Source organism: Ursus maritimus, unplaced genomic scaffold (assembly GCF_017311325.1).
Source record: "Ursus maritimus isolate PB19 unplaced genomic scaffold, ASM1731132v1 scaffold_8, whole genome shotgun sequence".
Taxonomy (NCBI): Eukaryota; Metazoa; Chordata; class Mammalia; order Carnivora; family Ursidae; genus Ursus; species Ursus maritimus.
The window spans coordinates 17,185,979-17,207,993 of record NW_024426996.1 but is presented as its reverse complement, the minus strand read 5'-3'; the positions used below and the strand labels follow the sequence as shown (position 1 = coordinate 17,207,993).

The 22,015-nt window shown below is 40.2% G+C and overlaps 1 protein-coding gene across 2 annotated transcripts; it reads right to left on the bottom strand.

Moving 5' to 3' along the window:
- Window positions 1–3,253: 3,253 nt before the first annotated feature.
- COQ2 (coenzyme Q2, polyprenyltransferase) lies at window positions 3,254–22,015 on the bottom strand. Of its 2 annotated transcripts, none has more exons than XM_040625252.1 (7): window positions 21,754–22,015; window positions 16,718–16,884; window positions 10,507–10,628; window positions 9,198–9,283; window positions 7,668–7,801; window positions 6,439–6,627; window positions 3,254–3,636 (listed from the first exon to the last, which is right to left on the bottom strand). In XM_040625252.1, the coding sequence occupies exons 1-7, from the start codon at window positions 21,998–22,000 to the stop codon at window positions 3,589–3,591; spliced, it is 993 nt and encodes a 330-aa protein (XP_040481186.1). In that variant the 5' UTR covers window positions 22,001–22,015; the 3' UTR covers window positions 3,254–3,588. The 2 variants fall into 2 exon arrangements, with proteins under 2 accessions (XP_040481186.1, XP_008691529.1); XM_008693307.2 differs by lacking the exon at window positions 3,254–3,636 and adding an exon at window positions 3,892–4,545.

The following is a 22,015-nucleotide window of genomic DNA, read 5'->3' as shown; positions in this document are numbered from 1 at the left end:
CTCTGCATTCTAGTAGATGGAGACTGACGATTTCCATGAGAAGGGCACCATCGTTAGTCCCATTTGAAGAACTGAACCCCATAGAGATCGCGTAACTGGCTCAAGTTCATCCAACCAGCAGGTGTGAGAGCAGAGATCCCAATCCACAAGATGTTTCCTGGACTTGCGTTCTTAGTGACTGCCCCGCTGGTACTGAGCACACGCTCGGGCAGTTCAGAGGACAGGTCACTCAGAGCTTGACTGGTTCTTGTATTAGTTTACTTGTTGCTGCTATAACGAATTACCGCAGATTTAGTGGCTTACAACAACACACACTTACAATCTTACAGTTCTGGACTCAGAAGTCCAAACTCAGTTCCACTGGGAGGAAGTCAAGATGTCAGCTGGTTGGTTCCCTCTAGAGGCTCTGAGGAGAGAATCTGCGTCCTTGTCTCTCTGGGCTTCTAAAAGCCATCTGCATTCCTTGGCTCGTGACCCGCCCCTTGCGTCACTTTTACCTCGTTCTTCCATTGTTCCACCTCTTGCTACTGACTTTGGTCTCCTTGCCTCCCTCTTACAAAGAGCCTAGTGATTACAATGTGCACACCTAGATAACCATGATAATCTGTCTCAAGATTGTTCTCAATCACATCTGCAAAGCCACTTTTGTATATATCCTATATATTTAGTATAAAAGGTAATACACAAACTGCTTCTGGAGGTTAGGACATGGACATCTTTGGAGGATTTTATTCAGTACACCACTGTTGTAATTACTAGAAGGGCTAAAACTTGTGTTTTAGGACAAAAAGGTAGGATTGGGTAGAAAAGAAGAGCTTTCTAGTGAACTGCATTTGAAGAGTGTCTTTTTCTGTGCTAAGTTAGGTACTGGGGCTTTGCATTAAGTTTGCTAGGGCTGCCATCACAAAATATCAGATTCAATGGCTTAAAAAAGAGAAACTTACTTTTCTCAGTTCTGGATGCCAGAAGTGTGAGATCAAGGTGTGGGCAAGGTTGGTTTCTTCTGAGGCCAATCTCCTTGGCTTATAAGTGGTCATCTTCTCTCTGTGCCTTCACACAGTCATCTCGGGATGCAAGTGTCTGTGTGTCCAGACTTCCTCTTATAAGGACACCCATCACAGTGGATTAGGGCCTACTCTTATGGCCTCTTTTTAACTAAATAACCTCTTTATAGACTTTATCACCAAACATGGTTCCAGTCTGTTACTAGCGGGGGTAGAATCTCGATATATGAATTTGGGGGCAATACAATTCAATCTACAACAGGCTTGAACACATGCTACCTCGGTCTCATGCTCCCAACAGCCCAGCTTGGGCAGATGAGAATGCGGTGGCTGAGGGCAGTTCATCACTTGCCAGAGTCTCCAGCTGACAAGTACAACAGGGAGGACTCACACATGGGGCTGCCTGCTCCAAAGACCAAGCCCTCACCATGTCCCAGCTGCCAGGACAGTTATAATGGCAGAGCTGGGCAGATGAGCATGGCCTGGGGCTAGTGAAGAGACTAGCCTAAGGGGGAGAGTGTATGTTGATTTGGGGGAGATAGCAGGTTGTGACCCGAGGAGGGCTTTACCATCTGGAAGAGGCATTGAGTGATTTAGCAAAGAAGTCCAGGAAGGGGAGAGACAGCACTCGTGATGGGTTATTTTCCGACTCTGTGGTCAGATTTCCTGTAGCTCCCAAGCCACGTACACCCTCACCATGAACTTCTACTAGGTAACTGTTCAGTCTACAAAGTTCTTTCACATGCTCTTGACCTCACAGTGATTCTACAGCAGCAACTTAGGGCAAGGGCCCTCTCCATGGAATGGATCTCCCCAAAACAAGATGTAATTTCACTATCTGAAGCTACGACACCCCTCATGGCCATGCAGGAAGGAGACCCCCTGGCACTAGATGATTGGATGGATGACAGCTGCACCTCTTTCCATCTCTGAATTGTTTAAAGTCCATGATTTAGAGGCTAAAAATCTACTTCATCTCTCCCAATAATCTGCCCCTTATGTATTTATACTACTTTTTCAGCTTTTCTACCTGGCAGAAGAAAGAAGAAATTAAATGTAAAGGAACTAAAATAATTAAGTTTAAGCAACTTTTTGAAGGCAAGACAATCTCTGAATTTTAATCTATATTCTCTCCTGTTCCTGTTTATCATTAATGGCTGCAATTTTGCTGATTCTAGGATTTGTCCCATATTAATGTTCATCAACCAACTTAGGAAAATAAAATTGAAATACATTGTACTTATCTTCCTCTAATTGGAATTAGTGCTAATGGGTTAAGATTTTAAGCATTTTAAAATACAGGGTGATCTGCAAATTATGCAGCCAGTCTAGAACAGCTTATGTAGACTTTGGCAAATCATACAGTCAGTCCTCAACAGAGTTATTGCTCTTTTAGACACTGGAACGTTTTCCTAAATGGAAAGGGATTCTGCTCTCAGGTGTCCTTCAGGGTACGATGTAGGGGATGCCATACCAGGCCTCGCTGCGCTAAGCACAGATTCCCACCGGCCGTGCTCCTCCACCATTTAACCTGGCCAATGTTCTTCTAGAGCCCATGCCTGGAAAAAGGCATTTAGAAATCAACATTTTTTGCTACGAGAAACAGTATTTTTTTAAGAGGCATAACCCTTTTCTACGTTCAATTTTTTCTGTTTCTTCATTTCTTTCATTATTGAAGACATCCCTCCATCTGTTTAAACTCAGTATTTTTACTATTACTGAATTTTTTAGAAAACTGTATATTTCCCTAAATAATTTTTTTCCGAAGGATAAAATATATGTATTTGTAAAACAAACAAAAACCAACCCAGAAATCAACAGATTTAAAGTTTATCTATCCTGATACAACGTGAGAATTAAATAGAAGCCGATCATATTTCCCTTAAAGTAGGATACATTTCTATTCTCCCCTTCGACTCATTGCTGCTATAGTAGAGTAGAATTATGGCCGCTACTACTGCTGTAAATCTAAACACTCACTTTTGGTGATTCAGTATTTGCTGAATAAACAGTTCACTACATTTTCCTGTGCTTATTTATCGGGGCTTGGCACACGTAAGTGCTCTGTCAGCTGCATAATCACCACTAACATTATCACCATTACACAACTGAGTGTTTCCTGCCACCCACAATCCACATACACAAACAACGGCCTCCCCTGCACCCCACTATCCACGAGAGCCACTTAAATCAAGCAAAACATATTTTAGGTTAATAGTGTTAAGTTCTGAAGAGAAAAAACAGTAAAGGAAGCATAGGTAGCATTTATTATGTAATTTTATAAACAGTGGCCAGAAAAAGCCTCTGGCAAGGTAACATTTAAGAAAAGACCTGCTGTGAAGGACTGACATAATTCAAGGACAGCATTCCAGGAAAGAGGAAGTGTACATGCAAAGGCCCTGGGGCAGAAGTCCACCAGCCTGCTGAGCAGCAGTGAGGAAGCCAGCGGGGCTGGAGAGGGGTGTGGGAAAGTACCTGCAGATAAAGCCAGATCACAAAGGGCCTGGCAGGTGACAGGACTTTTGGTCTGTACTGAGGAACCTGGGAGATCCTGGAGGGTTCTTAATAGAGGAATGACGGAATCTCACATAGATTTTAAGGAAATCACTCTGGCTGCTGTGTTGAGAACATTCTGAAGGGGGCAAGGGAAGAAATTTTTAGGACACTTAACCAACATGCCATTATTCTATATATCACAATCTGAGAAGATAAAAAAAGAAAAGAAATCAACAGAAATTAAAATAGTCCCTGGGACTATGTTGATCAATTTGCTTTCGGAGCAATTCAACTCAACCCACAACCTCTGGTCACCATGGCTATACACAGAGACCGGATGTGCGAAGTAAACGTCGGGACTGGTAACAACAGAAGTACGTATGGATGCAAATTTTTATTTGTATAAATTTTTATTTACTTATTTAAATTCTCCTAAGATATAAAAAACAGAATGGTTTCCTCAATTACAACTTTTGGTAGTGAGTAAAGGCCACAACAAAGAACAATAAACCCCAACTTTCTACAGCAGCTTTTATTTTTCCCTAAAAATAAAGTCCGTTTTCCTACATTCATTCATTTAGATGAGATACAAATCAGGCGTCTTGTAAAGTGCCCAAAGTCATATCATTCCCGTCATAATGAGCAGAAGACTCAAGGTCACTCAAATCCTAAAGAGTTCCTGGTTTCTGAGACAGGGGAAGGATTTTGCTAATAAATACTTGAACTAAATCCAGGCAAATATGGTCTACGTCTTCATCTTCTGGTTCTTAATTCATTAACATATTGCAAGACTGCTTGTTCAAATCTAACTATGTGCTAACAAGACCTGAGAGTGTTTTGCCAAAGTCTGTTTTAAAGATTCCCAGATCAACGTCATTTGCTACTTTTTTATTTTACTATCTATACTTTTCTTTGCTTCATCTGTCTTCTTTTCCTTCTGCAAATTCCCAAGGACAATCCCTAACAGAAATATTAGTCCTAGTGTTCGGTTGGAGGTAAATTTATCCCAACAATCCTCAGGTCTGTGGATGTCTAGAGTGTAAATCTGTAAGAGAAGATATCAATGCTGCATCAGCACTTAGTATAAACTTCTCGCATCGCCAATAAACACATCAGTACGGAGAAGATAACAGCACTTTGTTACAGGATCTTAAGCAATGGGAAGCCCTTAATGTACCCTAAGCTGTTTCCCTGTGTAGAAAAATCTACCATATCTCTACTGGGTAACATCCAAACCGTGTCCTAACACCTTCCACTTGAGCGGTGCATGAATGCTCGGAGAGGCAACCCCTGCTATTTGTACTTCTCTTTAGAAAGCTCTGAACTAGTTACACTGACTGATCTAAAATCTGCCTCCTACCAGTCCTACCCTCCAGTTCTAGCTTTACTCCTTGCAGCCATGTTTCTTAACAGGTGGACAAGTCACCTTTGGGAAGGACAGCTCCCTACTGTGAAGGGCTGTCTAGTGCATTGAAAGATATTTAACATATCTGGCCCCACTCACTAAATGGCTGCAGTGACTTCTGCCCAGTTTATGTATGATAACCAAAATACCCCTATGCAAGTGTAAATCTCCCTCCCATCCCCACATAGAGAAAGGAATCCAGCAACCTAGATCTGCTACTAGTCACCTAGAGCAAACATATTCCTTCTTCTCCATAGTAGTCCTGTAAAAATATCAAGAAAGTCCCATGTCCCTGTCTTAGTCATTCCTAGGCTTATTAAGCATTAGCATCCCTCATTTTCCCAACTATTCTTTATTATATGGCCTGTGAACTTAAATCATGATTATTTCCTTTTTTTCCAAATCTGAGAAGGCTATGTCCATCTTAAAGTATTGTGTCAAGGACTAGATAAAAGACCACAAATGCCATTTAGAATTATAAGGTGGGTTCCAAATGTTTCTTATGGTATTTGTAATTTTCCTTGTAATTTCTGCCTTCCTCCACTAATATCCAGGTGCTTAAATATGGCTACACATCCATTATCCTGATCAGACAATCAATTGATGGTGACAACCCCCGCAGAGCTGAGTTATGAGTAAGAGAGGGCTACAAAATTTTGAGGAGGAAAATGGTGAAATCTAGAGAATGCTGGAGAATCACCAGTTTCTGTCTTTTAGTTTTCCTTGTGAGGAAAACAATGAAGATGATACAGCATGGGGTTTACTTTATGGACACTGGAGTTTAGTTTCCGTCATACTGCTATGCAAGTCTGGCTTATACTGGTAAGTAATCTGCAATAATCTGTATAAAACAGATCATCTACATACAGGCTAACATCTTTTTGGATCCATCTGAAGAAAATTAAAGTAACACTGATACAGAACTAGAGTCCAATTTCAAGCAATCTATTTCATTAAGATTAGATTTAGTTCATTCATTTTACAAAAGTCACTAAAGTAGATTCACAATATAAGCTTGTGGGTGCTGGCTGGATATCTTGAAATGACAGCTTCCCTCTATCTAGGCAGAACTCTGACAAGTTAGCACTTCATGTCTTATCTGGCCTTGGTTGCTAATGCCAGGGGACCCAAACTTATGAATGATTAGTTTCCAAACTACCATATCCATCACTGAAGACCACATAGTAAAAATACAGTTATGTTGATCAGAGTTTGCTTTCAGAGCAATTCAACTCAACCCACAACCTTCAGACATTGCTGAAATTTTTCCAGACATGAATCAGAAGAAATTCCAGAAACATCAGAGGGGAAAAAAAAAGTCTAGGTTTTGTTTTAGAGTATTTCTCTAAAATAATACAGGTAGCTTTGTTAGATGACATGTTGGGAGCAGGGAAGGGATGGTTCAAGGTAGCATAAGCCAAAGTTGTTTTAAGAAGTACCTTGCTTGGTAAACACAGAGGCTGTTTTGGTTAAACAACTTTTACAATTTATACCAAGGAAAAATGAGGGGGAAAAGTAAGAAAAAGGTCTAACCTGGTGTGCCAGATGGGCTCCTACAGCGGCCAGAGCAGTGTAGTAGGGCGCCGTCTGACCACTGTTCACTCCCACCAGGCTCAGAGCCCCCAGCATCGCCACACCAAAGCCACTGAGCCACTGCTTCGTGTTTTCACGGAACCGCAGCGCCGTGGACTTGAGGCCAATCAGAGCATCATCTCTTTTGTCCTAACATCAGAAAGCAGTAAGACACTGTCCGGTTTTTATTGACATGCTATAAAATTCACCATTGTCGTATAACCATCACCACTATCTGATCCCAGAAAAAAAAAAGAGTCTTTCAAAGGACAGAAGCTATGAAAGCCGACAGAAACCGAGACACAGGCTGGTTAGCAACGAATGTGCAGGCCGAATCGAAGGTGTCACTGCTAAGATGTCTTCCAGCTCCATTCCCACATGTCGTATTTCTTATAACCCTATTAGTGACTCTTAACTACACAGTGACTACATTCAAAGTAAAACGCAAGTCTGTTTGCAAAGCTTCTTCTTACCTCAGAGTTCTCAAATCTCAACAATTTCCTATACATTTTAGTTTCAATGTTGCTAAAATCACAGATGTAGAAAAATGCTCAACTGCCACCTAACCAAATCCATTCACGTTTCACTTCTAGCTCAATTTATTCCTTGCCTCTCCCATCAAATCCTTTCTGTGTATGCAGAGCTGGGTTTTGGTGATACACTCACATCTGACTGATCTCCTCCAGCAATTTAATTTCCAAGCATTTCCACATACTGTTGGAATTCTGGTCATGTGTTATCAGAGGCTGCACGCTGAACTCTGCACCCACCTACAGGCAGACGGCTATCCAATACACTATCTTCTGGACACCAGATCCAATAACGAACATGGGCTTAGTGTATGTGTTTCTTTTCATACTGTGAGCTCAGAGAGGAGTGTGCTTCTCTCCCTTTGCCTCCCCCCGCCCGCACCACTCTCACACTCTCTCTCAATCTTTAAAAGAAAAAACAACAACAAACGTATTTATATGCCTGGCACATACTGTTTGAGTGCTTGTAAATAAGAGTAGATTTCTTTAGTAAACATATATTACACATGAAACAAAAATATTTTGCTGGTATCAAGGAAGCGTGAATGATTTTCTTTTCAGAAAAAATACTTTCCCCTTAATGTGGTTCATAAAGTCCTTAAATGGCAACAATAACTAAACCAAAGTTAAGAAAAAAGTGTTGTTGTTGTTTTTTTTTACCTGGTGGGCGTAGATAGTATCATATATTAGAGTCCACATAATTCCAGAAAAATAAAGAGGCAGGCAAACAGATGGATCGCAGGAGCCCTTGACAGCAGACCATCCAAGTAATGCTCCCCAATTAAAAGTCAGCCCTACAGATGGTGAGACAGAGGACAAGTCTAAATGCACTTTCGACTCCCCAGAAGAGGAGGGGGCATCAGCATGTAGTAAGTGCTTCTATGCATTAGGCTCTGTGCACTGTTTTCTACTATGTCTCTTCCTGAAATTCTCTTGGCTCTCGTGGTGGTGACTAACTACACTGAACAAAAATGGAGACAGGCTCAGAAAGGTGAAAGGACAATTAAAATAACAAAGGTAACAGAAGGAATAATATCACCCTGATAAACAGGAGGTTTCGTGAGAACAACATTTACCCTCCCTAGTATGGTGCCTGGCACAGTCAATGAGTAGTAGAAGCTAGGGTTTCAACTTAGACCTACCTGAGTCAAAACCTTGTGTTCTTTCCTTTATGACTCAATTTCCCCCCTAAACTACAGAAATAAGAGTACAGGCAGGTACACTTATTTATTCTGTAAGCATCTTCTCTGAGGACTATAAACAAATATCCTCATGTGAACAGCTCCTAAATCTCCTTGTGCAACCTGATCCCTTCCCTCCACTTCAGACTAGACACTGAACTGTCTGCTGACATCTCTACCTGCAAGTCCCTCAGGTACCTCATACTCAGTGGGTCCCACATGTCTTTTCTCAGAAACCCCTTTTCTTCTTTTATTCACTAAAAAAATAGTTCGAACAACTAGAATAGTTCTAGGAATATTCTTATTCTAGGAGTAGGTGTTTCTGCAATAGATTGTGATTTCCCTACCTATCTACCTTTTGCTCCCATTGCCAACAAATATTTATGGAATACCCGTGATATACCAAGTGCTATGCCAGACCCTGGGCCATCCCCATGCAAAGAGAGCTTTATCTGTTAGGCATTTACAATTTACAACTGGCGGGACAGAGGCAGCCCTCAGCATCTTCTCTTGTAGTTACTGCCGGTGAAACGAGTACGTGCCACACTAGAGCACCTTGGGAGCCGGAGGCAAGACTGGCTTACTTTCTCCTGGGACGTCTAAGGAAGGCCTCACAGAGATAGGCTAGCTAAGCTTTCACATACTAGCCCTGGTTCTCTTGTCTGACTCTGCTTTCTACCCCACTCCCCCAAGTCCTCAGGGCATCCAGGTTGGTGACCTAAAGAGAAGGGTAGGGTCCAATCAGTTAATTTTTTCTTCATGACATACCTCGATTTTTAAAAGAGAATTTCAGAAAATAATAATGATGAGAATCTTAATAATACGCAAAATTCCTTAGCCAATAAATATGGCTAATTGTCCTCCCTTAAAATATGAAAATCTACTCTTGGTTTAGAAAATTTCATGACTGACTTGACATTTTATCTCTACCACATTACACACATACACACACACAAAAGTACAAGTTTGAGGGTATCGAAGGAAACACTTGTAGTTATTTCAAGCTCACCCAGGGCTAATTGAGGCCAGTATGTAATTCTTTTCATTAGTGGGTAGGTGATGACAAGAAGGAGGGACGCTGCTCCCAGAGCTATACTGAAACCAAGAAAAACCATTGAAGATTAGTATCCCCATCTCTTAGAAATCACTAAAGAAGACAACAGTAGTAATACTAACTGGAAAATGACTTAAGTTATCTTTTTTGTTATGTAAAATTATTTTCTTACACTTTAATTAGGATAAAAGGTGATTAGAAAATATTTTAGGTGTTACAAAACAACTGAACAAAACAGTAACACATATAGTGCTTTCATGTATTAGGCGCTATTCTAACTGCTTCACATATGTTAACTCATTATCTTCACCACAAACCTAAGAGGCAGACAGTTTTATTCTATTTGTTTTTTGCAGATGAAGACACTAAAGCACAAAGCGATTAAGTACTCTGTTGACTGTCGGTAGCAGGGCCAGGATTCAAACCTAAGGCAGGATGGCTCCAGAGTCCAAGTTAAGAGCCACCATATGCTACTGCCTCTCTAAGTGCTGTTTTCCAACAGAACCGGCGTCAGGATCCCCCTCCCGATATGCACGATGGGTGTTACTTCTCGAGGAGAGGGCAGAGCAGCTATAAAAGCATGACAGCATAAGGTGTTCCTAGGTATTGCACGGCTCACCTAACACCGTCCTTCCAGGAAATACCTTCCAAAAGCATTTTCACGTGAAGCTATCAGGGCAAAGAATGCAATTAAGTCTAGTCTCTATAAAGTGACACTTATTTTTTATCTTTTTTCTTTCTCATTTCTATACTTTGCAAGCAGCCATCTGATAACCAGAAGTTTAAACCTGTCTCTATTGAAGAGATCTAGGAATGAATCCCTCCACTTTTCCCCTCTGTCATCAATTATGAGTGTGACTCTGGGAAAGACCTGGTTAATCTTTTTGCAAAATGAGTCAAATCACTTCTATCTACTTTAGAGACACTGTCAGGATAAATAAAATTATACATAAGGGCATATACACACATCCATGTATGCATCTGGAAAGGCTACGAAAGTGCCATGCGTTTCTTCGGGAACACGTAACCGAAGTACAATGGTGGTGCAGAATAAATGAAATGCTCATCTTCTCATTCCTTTGGGTGAAAGCATTCTTGATTTTAGGACATGTGGTGATTTCTTTATACTTGCTAATTTACAGATGCTCCATAAGTAGTCAATAAACAATTTTGTGATAAAGATATCTCAACTTTATTTATTTCTACTTTCTCCATTTCAAAAGAGAGCTTTTATACGTGATTCTGAAAAACACATTTACTATACCTGTAGTAATTCAGACACAGAAGAACACCCAGTGCCAAGGTCAGCTGTCCCCCGAGGAAAATAAAGGATCGAAAAATGGAAATGTCTCCAGCAGCTATTGGGCGACTTGCTGTTCTTATAACCTTAATACATAAAAACACATACCTTAGCCGCATGTAATGGTTCAATCATGGATTTAAACATGCAATCAAGAGAATGGCCCAAGGCAGGCACGAAGGCAAAAATACAAATAAAAAGTGAAATCAACATTGGAAGCACTGCCAAATATCAAATCCTCATATTTAAAACAGCTTTGAAAAGCACTAAAAATTCCCACCACTCATTCCCCTTTCTTTTTATTTCCCATCTCCGACCACACAAAACGAAGCAACTTCCTTATCTGGCTAGTTAGCTACACAGCTTATTAGCAAGTATATGTTTAATTTCCACAGAGAAAAAGGAGACAATAATACTGGTAATTCTCAGGAAAGAGGAAATTGCAGTGAATGTTTTGATTACAGGAAGCACTGCAATCAGCAAACAAATGTAAATAAAGAAAGAAGACAGATTATCTGGGTTTGAAAAGGGAGTGCTATTGCCAGGCCATTTAAAGATGGATCTGTAATCTAATATTAGTTGTACCCAAATATAAAGGGCAGACTCAATGTAAGAATATGAACAGACAGAGCTATTATGTGGACAAATAAGATATATTAGTTGTTCTTTTCCTGTCTAAAGATCATGAAATGTGATTATTCTAAACTGAAGCATAAAAAAAAGAGCATAACCAAAATTTTCAACATGGTTAGAAGAACTCAGGATCTGCGATCCAAGAGCCCAGCGTGTGAGTCCAGTTCCATCACCTACCAGTTGGGTGAATTTTGGCAAATTACCTAACCTCTCTCAGACTCAGGTTACTTACCTGTTAAAAGAAAAACAGAGAGGAAGAAGAAGAGAAAGAGGTAATAAGAGTACTACCTCACAGAGTAAATGCAGTGTCTAATGCACGTAAGTATGCAATAAATGTTATTGCTATTAATATAACATATTTCCATTTTGATTTTGATTTATATCAAGGGTTAGCAAGCTATGGTCTTTGGGCCAAATCCAGCCTACTGCCTATTTTTATATGGCCCGTGAGCTAACAAGAATGGTTTTTGCTTTTTTAAGCAGTTGAAAAACAGTTAAAAAGAGAGTACTAGTATTTTGACACATGAAAATAATATAAAAGTCAAGTTTCAGTATTCATAAATAAAATTCTTTTGAAACAGAGATATCCCCATTTGTTGACCTATTGTATATGGCCACTTTCATGCTCCAACATAATCAAATAGTTGCAACAAAGATGGTACGGCCCACAAAGACTAAATATTTACTATCTGTTCCTTTACAGAAAAAATTTGCTGACCCATTTTATAGCATGCTTCACTGTGCAATAAAACAGTTTGTCAAAAATTATAATGACTCACCTTGGTTAGAGTGCCAGACTTGGATCTTTTATCTTTGATTTGATCCCTATACTTTTAGTTAGAAATACAGTCATGTCCTGTATTTGTTTTAGAATATTATGATTATTCCAGCTAGTACGTGAGTGCTCACAATGTACCACTATTCTAAAAGCTATGTATGCATCACACCATTGAGCCCTCATAACAACCCTGACTTTTAGCCACTCACAAGTTCCTGCCATTTCTGTTTTAGGAAACTGAAGCAGAGGGTCAGTAACTTTCCAAGGTCACGGATGGTAGGCAGCACCGTCTGTCTAGTCCCCCTGACCACACTACTAACCACAGATTACACTGTCCCTTCAGTAGTGATAATTACCTGGCTACATTCAAAAGCTGAAATTAACAAGCACTCCATCAAAAGACTAAAAATGTTGTAATACGATGATCAAAACATACTCTATGAGGTTTTTAATAAAACCATTTGCTCATAGCTTATAAAACTAAATCACTGGGGCGCCGGGGTGGCTCAGTCGGTTAAGCATCTGACTTCAGCTCAGGTCATGATCTCGGGGTCCTGGGATCTTTGGACTCCCTGCTCAGTGGGGAGTCTGCTTATCCCTCTCCCTCTGCCCCTCCCCCTCGCTCATGTTCTCTCTCCGAAATAAAATATTTTTAAAAAATAAAATAAAACTAAATTATTAATACCTGTATGTTGAGATTATTTCAATGTTTATGGGCCTAATGCTTATGACATGGTTGGGAGAGTATACAGAACATCAACAGAACACACTTAACTCATATACCCGAATAACAATTCACTTATCATTTAATATATTAACAATTTACTTATTATCTAACATACTAAGCAAAACCCTGAGCCACAAACATATCCTTAATGATATACAGTCTTTAAGAAACTGTGAAATAAGCATTACAACTTGGCCAAGCTTTTTAACTCATCCTTTAAAAATCTGTTGTGTTCCTTTACACTGATAATGAACTATCGGAAAGAGAAATTAAGAAAACAATCTCATTTACAATTGCAATAAAGAATAAAATACCTAGAGACAAACTTAACCAAGGAGGTGAAAGACCTGTATACTGAAAACTACAAGACATTAATGAAAGAAATTAAAGAAACAAATAAATGGAAAGATATTTCATGCTCATACACTGGAAGAATTCATATTGCTATAATGTCCATACCTCTCAAAGCAATATATAGATTCAATGTAATCCCTATCAAAATTCTAATGGCATTTTTCACAGAAATAGAATGATCCTAAAGTTCCTATGGAACCACAAAAGACCCCAAGTAGCCAAAGCAGTCTTGAGAAAGAACAAGCCTGGAGGCATCACACTTCCTGATTTCAAACTATACTACAAAGCTACAGTAATTAAAACAGTATGATTTTGGCATAAAATAGACACATAGATCAATGAAACAGAATAGAGAGCCCAGAAATAAACCCACACGTTTATGGTCAACTGATTTATGACAAAGGAGCTAAGACTATAGAATAGAAAAAGAACAGTCTCTTCAATAAATGGTGCTGGGAAAACTGGACAGCTACATACAAAAAGAATAAATCTGGACTCCTATCTTACAGTATACACAAAATTAACTCAAAACGGTCTAAAGACTTGCACGTAAGACAAGAAACCATAAAACTCTTAGAAGAAAACATAGCAATAAGCTCCTTGACACAGGTCTTGGCTACAATTTTTTGGATCTGACACCAAAAGTAAAAGCAACAAAAGCAAAAAAAAAAGTGGGACTCCATCAAACTAAAAATCTTCTGCACAGCAATGGGAACCATCAACAAAATGAAATCAACCTACTGAATGGGGGAAAATATATGCACATCATATATTCAATAAGGGGTTAATATCCAAATATATAAAGAACTCCTATAACTCAAAAAAAAAAAAAAAAAAAAAAAAAAACCCAAAAATCCGAATAAAAAATTGGCAGAAGACATGAATGGACATTTTTCCAAAGAAGACATATAGATAGCCAGGAGATGCATGAAAAGATGTTCAACATCGCTAATCATCAGAGAAATGCAAACAAAACCACAATGAGGTATCATCTCACACCTGTTAGAATGGCTATTATCAAAAAGACAAGTAAAGTTTTGGTGAGGATGTGGAGAAAAAGGAACTCTTGTGCATTACTGGTGGAATGTAAATTGTTGCAACCCCTGTGGAAAACAGTATGGTGGTTCCTCAAAAAATTAAAAATAGAACTACCATATGATCGAGAATTCCATGTCTGGGTATTTATCCAAGGAAAACAAATACATGAATTTGAAAAGATATATGTACCCCCATGTTCACTGCAGCATTATTTACAATAGCCAAGAAATGGAAACAATCTAAATGTCCACTGACGGATAAATGGATTAAAAAAACGGTGGTACACACATACATCCACAGAATGGATGGATCTCAAGGGCATTATGCTCAGGGAAATAAGTCAGACAGAAGACAAATACTAAATACTGTACGATCTCTCTTACACGTGGAATCTAAAACAAAAACTCAGCTTGTAGAAAGAGAACCAGGTTGGTGGTTGCCAGAGGCAGGGGCTGGGGAGGGGATGGTGGTTGGGAGAAACTGATTTTTTTTTCCTTCTGTTTAAATACATTGAACAAAAATTGGCAAAAAAAAAAAAAAAAGAAAGAAAGAAATTAGGTTAAAAAAAGATGAACATAACATTTTAAGTCATGTTAACAAAACCTCCTCAATAGCTATAAAACACTCATTTAAGAGCTCTGTTGTATGTGTATACAGAATCTGGACTCTTCTAATCAGAGAAAAATGTCATAGGGGAGATAAAAGGTAACATTTTACCTAAGGAGAAAAAAAAATCACTCAAGGGGAAACTAAAATGATCATATTTTGTTAATTAAAAGTTGGTTGGTCTGAATATATTATTTTTTAATTAACCTTTTTCTTTTGAGATAACTGTAGATTCACAAGCAGTTTTTAAAAAATGTAAAGATCCCACGTACCCTTTATCCAGTTTCCCCCAAGAGTAACATCTGCGAAACTTTACAGTTTATTTTTTTTTTAATATTTATTTATTTTTAAAGATTTTATTTATTTGACAGAGAGAGAGACAGCCAGTGAGAGAGGGTACACAAGCAGGGGGAGTGGGAGAGGAAGAAGCAGGCTCCCAGCGGAGGAGCCTGATGTGGGGCTTGATCCCAGATCACCAGGATCACGCCCTGACCCAAAGTTAGATGCTTAACGACTGAGCCACCCAGGTGCCCCGAAACTTTACACTTTAATAAAATATTACAACCAGGATTTTGACATTAGCTGCTCCAAACATGTTCAAGACTTAACTAGAAGCCTCAATCATATGGTTATGAACCCCAGATCAAGAAAGTATGCATCTCCTGGCATGAACTGACTTATCCTAGCTGGGTCAGCGGGGCAGAGAGATGTGTTCACCATACAGTTCCTGCCACAATCCTATCCTCCAGCCACACACAAACCCCATCGCTGCGGTGGTTAAGCTTCACACTTTATCTCACAGCCATGCCTCTATATCTGTTTCCTCTGACCTTCCCTCGCAAGCCCACCCTTTTTTTGCCATCTTATTCTGACACAGTTCAAAGGTCACCCCCCTGGAAAGTTCTCTTTGCTCCCTTCGGCAGAGGTAGGGGGGTCTTCAGCAAGTTCCCCTGTGGGTACGACTCTGACAACAGTGCTGCTGGAGTGTAACCAGGAAACTGTGAGGTCAGGAATACTGTCTTTCATCCACGCACTCCTCCTAACACCTGCCACTGTGTCTCACACACGGCAAGTATCAATCAATATTTTTTTGAATTAAAAAAGACATTGTGATACTGTTCTTATAAACTAAAAATTATTACAGGTGTGTCTTGCTAAAGGAAAATTCAGACCAGTATGAAAGACAAACTAGGGATGATTATTCACTTTACATAAGTGTATACAAGATCATTCATTTTATATAATTCACCATGGGTTTCTTTTAAACTGAAAGTTTACTTGATTATTTACTCAAGCATTTAATGAATGATCTTATACTTGTTTATGGCAGAGTCGCTAGGATAAAAGGCAAACAAGATGGACGCTTCCCTTGAGAAAACAGCTGTCTGTTGACGAAGAAATAATTATACACATGCATTAGAATACGCATAGAAAATAATCCAGAGAAACAAAATGCAACAAACTGTTAAGTGAAGCTTCTCTGAGGGTCTGGCAGAGGAGATAAGAAAGACTCGCACTTTCTATACTTTCTGTTTCTGTACTGTCTGAATTTTTCAGATTAAACACGTACTATTTTTCTAAGAAAAAAAAAGAATAAAATTACATTTTTTAAAAAAACAATTATAGCAAATGCTAATAGGGGCTTCCCTGGCTTATTTAAATTAAGATTTGATTTACAGAAGAATAGTTACAACTCCAGTATGTATCTCAAAGGAAAGAACGAAAGTTCTTTTGGATAGACAAAGGTTCAGGATGAACTTTTCACTTTGCTCCTAACATCCTTACCTTGGCCTTCTAAATTCTAATTCATTTTGTAAACATGAAGTACACACCCTGTCTGCATGGCCGCTCTTGTGTTGAGAAAGGAACTACACTGCACTTTGCAATACTAGCTACTCAACTGAAAAACGGCACTTCTCAGGCTGGATTTCAGTAAGTCCACTAAGTGATCCTCTGCCTTCTGTACCTCAAAAGCGATGCCACATGTCACTCTGCAGACTTGAGAAGAGCCTCCCTATTTCTTTCCAGGAAAAAACTACCTTTTTATCATAGTCCCGGTCCCACATGTCATTAATAGTACAGCCTGCTCCGCGCATCAGCACAGCTCCAGTGCCAAAGAGGGATAACATGTACCAATCTGGAAAACAACCTGGTTCAGCTGCTAACCCAATGCTCCAAGTACATGGCAGATACAGCAGCCAGGTGCCTAAGCAAAAATAAAAAGACAAGAAAGGTACACATTCAAGTTAGTTAACTGTCTTCATTTGTTCAAACACTACACCCCAAAGAAGTAAAGAACACAAAATCAAAAACACAAGATAAAACTAGGAAAATAAATGAACAACTCATATCACAAAGGACTCTTTTGCCCAATACATAGGGTTCCTAGAAACTGAAAAGAGATCAATAGTCCAGTGGAAAAACAGACTAAAAAGACTATAGAAGTTCACAGGAAAAGAAATACAAATGACTCTTATTTATATGAAAGATCAACTTTCAGAAATACACATCAAAATTACATTGAGATAACATTTTTCACATGTTAGACTGGCAAAACCCCATCTGACAACACACCCTGGGGAGTCAGATACTCATACATTTCTCATGAGGTTACAAAGCAGTCCACCCCTATGGAGGGCAACCAAACTATTTTTACCGTGCGTGTGCACCCCCACACACCAAATACATACATTTGAATGTCAGTGTGTTCACAGGCCATGTCAGGGAGGATACAGTAGAAACTGATAATGATTTTTGCCTCTGGGGAGGGGAACTGGGTGGCTGGGAGACAGGGGAGGAAGCCTTCGTTTTCCACTCTACACCTTTGCACATTCTGAATTTTGCATTATATGCATGGATTACCTGCTCAAAAAGAGTTAGCAAAACTTTCTTCTGTTGTTAGCACAATAAAATAAAATGGTCTTGAAGCAAGGAGGTCATTAACCTACTGTTTTTTAAACATTTTGCAGCTACATGCACAAATGGCATTAGTTCTTGGTACTCAGCCCATAAACTAGATGAAATTAAGCTAAAACCAAATAGATTGTACAGAAAAGAGATTTTACATGTAAATTTTGATATTCTACTTTCAAAAGAAAGTCTTTCAACAAATGTTTGGAGATGGTGCCTATTATGATAAATTCTGACCTTTACTTCCCAATTTAGACACATAAGAGAAAAAGGAGATGTGGCTAAATAAAGAAGAGATCCTATACAAAAACGGCCGAGTGCCAAAGTGCCTATAATCATATTTAGGGGCAGCCGGGTGGCTCACTCGGTTAAGTGCTCATCTGCTTTCGGCTCAGGTCATGATCCCAAGGTCCTGGGATCAAGCCCTGCATCAGGCTCCCTCCTCAGCGGGGAGTCTGCTTCTCCCTCTGCCTGCTGCTTCCCCTGCTTGTGCTCTTTCTCTCTGTCAAGTAAATAAATAAAATCTTAATAAAAAAAAACAAACAGGGGCGCCTGGGTGGTTCAGTCGTTAAGTGTCTGCCTTTGGCTCAGGGCGTGATCCTGGCGTTCTGGGATCGAGCCCCATGTCAGGCTCCTCCACTGGGAGCCTGCTGCTTCTTCTCCCACTCCCCCTGCCTGTGTTCCCTCTCTCACTGGCTGTCTCTCTGTCAAATAAATAAATAAAATCTTTAAAAAAAAAAAAAAACAAAGTGCCTATAATCATATTTAAACTTTTTAAGTTTAAGCTTTTTTCATTTATAGATATTTATAAAGTCCATACAGGAACTGAGAATACAATAGTGACTAAGGGAGAGAGGCTTATAAATGAAAAGGAAGAAACACAGTTAAACAAACAAAAACAACAAAATCGATCAATTACAGGGTCCTACAGAGGCATAAAACAGTGCCACCCAAGTCACTGGGGAAGGGACCAGGGAGGACACAGCAGAAAAGGCAAGGAGACGCTGAAAACAAGCAAAGGCCAGTTCAGACTCGAATTCAGGCTCAGGTTGTCCTGGACAGAATCCTATTTGGTGTGTCCCACATAAAACAAAAGCAACAAGAGCTAACATTTACTGAAATGTTAGCTACTGTTCTAAATGCCTTATACACACAAACTCACTCAATCCTCCACCACACCCTTACAGAGTGGGAACTACTACTGTTCCTATTTGACAGAGGAGGAAACAAACACACAGAGAGGTTAAGCTTTAACTACTTCTTTTTTCCTGGATCTACCAGTATAGCTCAGAGGGACAGAGGGACCCTGCCCTGACAAAAACAAAAGAACACCACTTCAAAGGCATGATTTTCCTGGTGCAATTAGAACTGAAGGGTCTATTTAAAAAACAATTCTGGAGAGAAAAGATGTATAGTCACCTACAGCATTTTTGTGTCAGCAACAAAATTTCCTTTGCCATTACTCTACATTATAGGTACTATATTCACTTACCTATAGGAATCTGTAGGGCACCCTTATGGATGGGGGGGGGCTTCCTATAACAAAGGGGAAAGTCAGACATTTGGTCTGATGTCTGCTACTAATAAATGGAATGATGCTAGACACTAAAATATATTAAACTTTAAGGTTCAGTCTTCTTCATGTATACATGAGGGGAAAGACTATCTACCTCTCAGAACTGTTATGAGAAAACAGTGCTGGTGATGATGAAAATAAAAAACAGTAAGAGCAAACATGTAACTGTTACTATGTCCCAGGTGCTGTCATGCAACACTTTTGGTTCTCGTGACAAACCTAAAAGACAGGCAGTGTTTTTATGATACCCACTTAACAAATACAAAACTGAAGCACAGAGGAAGTAATTTGCCCAAGGTCACAAAGGCCAAGAGTGGCAGAAGAGAAATTTAAACGCAGGTAGCCTGGCGCGAGTCGTCTAAGGCCAATGTTATCACTCAGTATACCTAAATCTCTACATACGCTGAAGTTCTTACTGCTCCTCTGCGCTCCCGATTCTCAGCCACGGTTCTTGCCACTCTTCCCTATGGCACTTTCATTATTCTCTCTTCCCTGAAGAAGGATGCAGACGTGACAAGGATGCAAACAGGTTACAGTAAGAAATGTCTATTGTAGAAAAAGGAAAAAATCCTCTGGGAGATGAAATAAAATGAACAAGTTCTGAGAGGTGGTGGGCAGACCAAAAAGCCTGTGAAAATGGAACCTAAGATTCTTTACTAATCACATATCATCTTCAAGACAACAATAATCACCCATAAATGCAGTAAAACAAAAATTACACCACCAATTTAGTGTAAAGAGTGCCACCTCCTGGAACTTTCTGAAATACCGTCGTTTGTGACACTGGAAGTTGTAATCTGCTCTGAAAAACAAGGAATTCCACTTTGGTTTACAAAAACAAGACCTAACTTCAACAAAGTAAAACAACAAACATAAAACTGCCCCATGAAAGAATAATTTAAATAAAAAAATATCAAACTTGCGATTCTACTGTCAATTTATTGTCCCTGGCATATAGGAGGGGCTCAAAAATGTTTGTTGAATGAATCGTAACATAGTACCATTAGTAAATTGTCTAAAAAACCCTGCAATCATCATCTTCCTCAGAAATAAAGCATGCAGGCTGGTATCTTCTTAACATACATAACTATTAACCCAGTCTTCTTCAATTCCCTCTTCTTGAGTACTAATGCCTAACTTTCTTGAGCACTTATTATGGCAGGCACTGTTCTAAGGACTTCACACACACATATATAAATGAATTCTCATGACAACCTTATAAAGTCAGTACTATTAGTATCTTCATTTTATAGGTGAGAAATGTAGAGGGCTGGTTCCAGAGCTTTACTCATAACCTCTTAGTAGCTACACCCTCGTTATGTGGTGCAGTGGTTTAGCCACTAATGTAAAAGCCAGAGGTTTATGGAAATGGGAGTAACGGCAGCTGTTGATCTGTCCTGGATATTTGTAGGCCTATACTGCTGCTCTGTGACACAGACACCAGGACAGAATCATAGTCATGCTTCAGATTAGAACTGGGCTTGGAAATTTATGCCTATCAACTTTTATCGGGCCCCAAAATGCAAGGAGTTGTGATGGCAGGACTGTGCTTTTAATTTGCTTTTATACTTTAATAGCTAATTGTTATAATATTTAGTGCTCTGATCCCAAATAAGTAGTGCATAAACCTAGAATACCATAAGCAAGACCTAATTTGGGGTCTTGCCTGGGCAGAGGTAGAGTGACTATATCTAGGGATTTCCATGCACTGCCACGGCAAATGTCATCATCTAGATTACCTGGAGTTCAGGCTCCGCCCCTCCCTCCCCACTGTCCATCCTTCTTCTGTCCAGCTCTTATCCAGACTTGCCTCCCAGTGTTTTCTACACCCACCTGCCATTCCAGATCAGCTCATATCCTTGGTGTTTCAACTCTCCACCCTTGAGTCTTTACAAAAACATGTCCCCCACCCATTAAGTTTTCTTCTCTCTTCTGTAAAATCTACCTGCCCTTTGAGATCCAATTTGTTCTTGACACTTTCTAGCAATGGAGATCCATGGTAACTACTCTTTTAACTGTAGCACTAGCCATCTGTACCACTAACATTTGATCTCCTACTTTCCTAGCTCACCCAATAATTTTTCTTGTTCAACTAGGCCACGAGTTCTTGAAAGCGGGGAGTTTCCAAAGATCTTTCTGTTCCTGAGACTAGGCGATGTGGTAGGAATTCGTCTGATACTACTGCCAGGCTTTATAGTAGGCCCTAGATAGAAATGTCCCATATATAGTTCACCCGGTCTGGCTCTGCTTTCCTCAACGTCATTACAGTTTTAGTTCTTTGCTTTGGGAGCCTTACAGAATTATGGGGAGGATCAAACAATAATGAATGTGGAAGTGCTTCAATGCTGTAAATCTGTGCAAATAAAGGGACACGAGAACGGAATTTCCGCTAGATGCACTGTTTAAACAAGGACTGTGGAATGAGCCAAGTTTTCGCTCGGAGCCCTCCGGATTAAGGGGGATGGGAAAGCCGGAGGGCCACTTCGGAGTCCGGGTGTCCCGAGAGCACGGGGCACCTTGGTTTCCACTACACCCGCAATCCCCCTTACCTGCGGCGCCGCGCGCCACGGCCCGTCCGCCCACACTCACCAATAGGCTTGTCCAACCGCATGAGGCGCAAGTAGGGCTGCAGAGGGCGGGGCGCCGAGTTCACGACCGCCGCGGCCGACAGGCTGAGCCGACGCCTGCGCGGTCCCGGCCCGGCAGAAGGCTGCCAGTGCCCCGCGCGGGGCGCGCTCACAGCGCGCGCCAGGGCCAGGGCGCGGGAGTCCCGCCGCCATGAGTGCGTCAGGACCTGCAGGCCCCGCGCGAGGGCCGCGCCACGAGCGCCCAGCATGGCGCTTGGGAGGGC

Coding starts and splice junctions, on each gene's coding strand:
- COQ2 (XM_008693307.2), bottom strand. CDS start 22,000: ATGCTGGGCGCTCGTGGCGCGGCCCTCGCGCGGGGCCTGCAGGTCCTG. Junction 16,885..21,753: donor GCGGTTGGACAAGCCTATTG/GTGAGTGTGGGC, acceptor ATTTTTGCTTAG/GCACCTGGCTGCTGTATCTG. Junction 7,802..9,197: donor CTGGCCTCAATTAGCCCTGG/GTGAGCTTGAAA, acceptor CACCATCTGTAG/GGCTGACTTTTAATTGGGGA.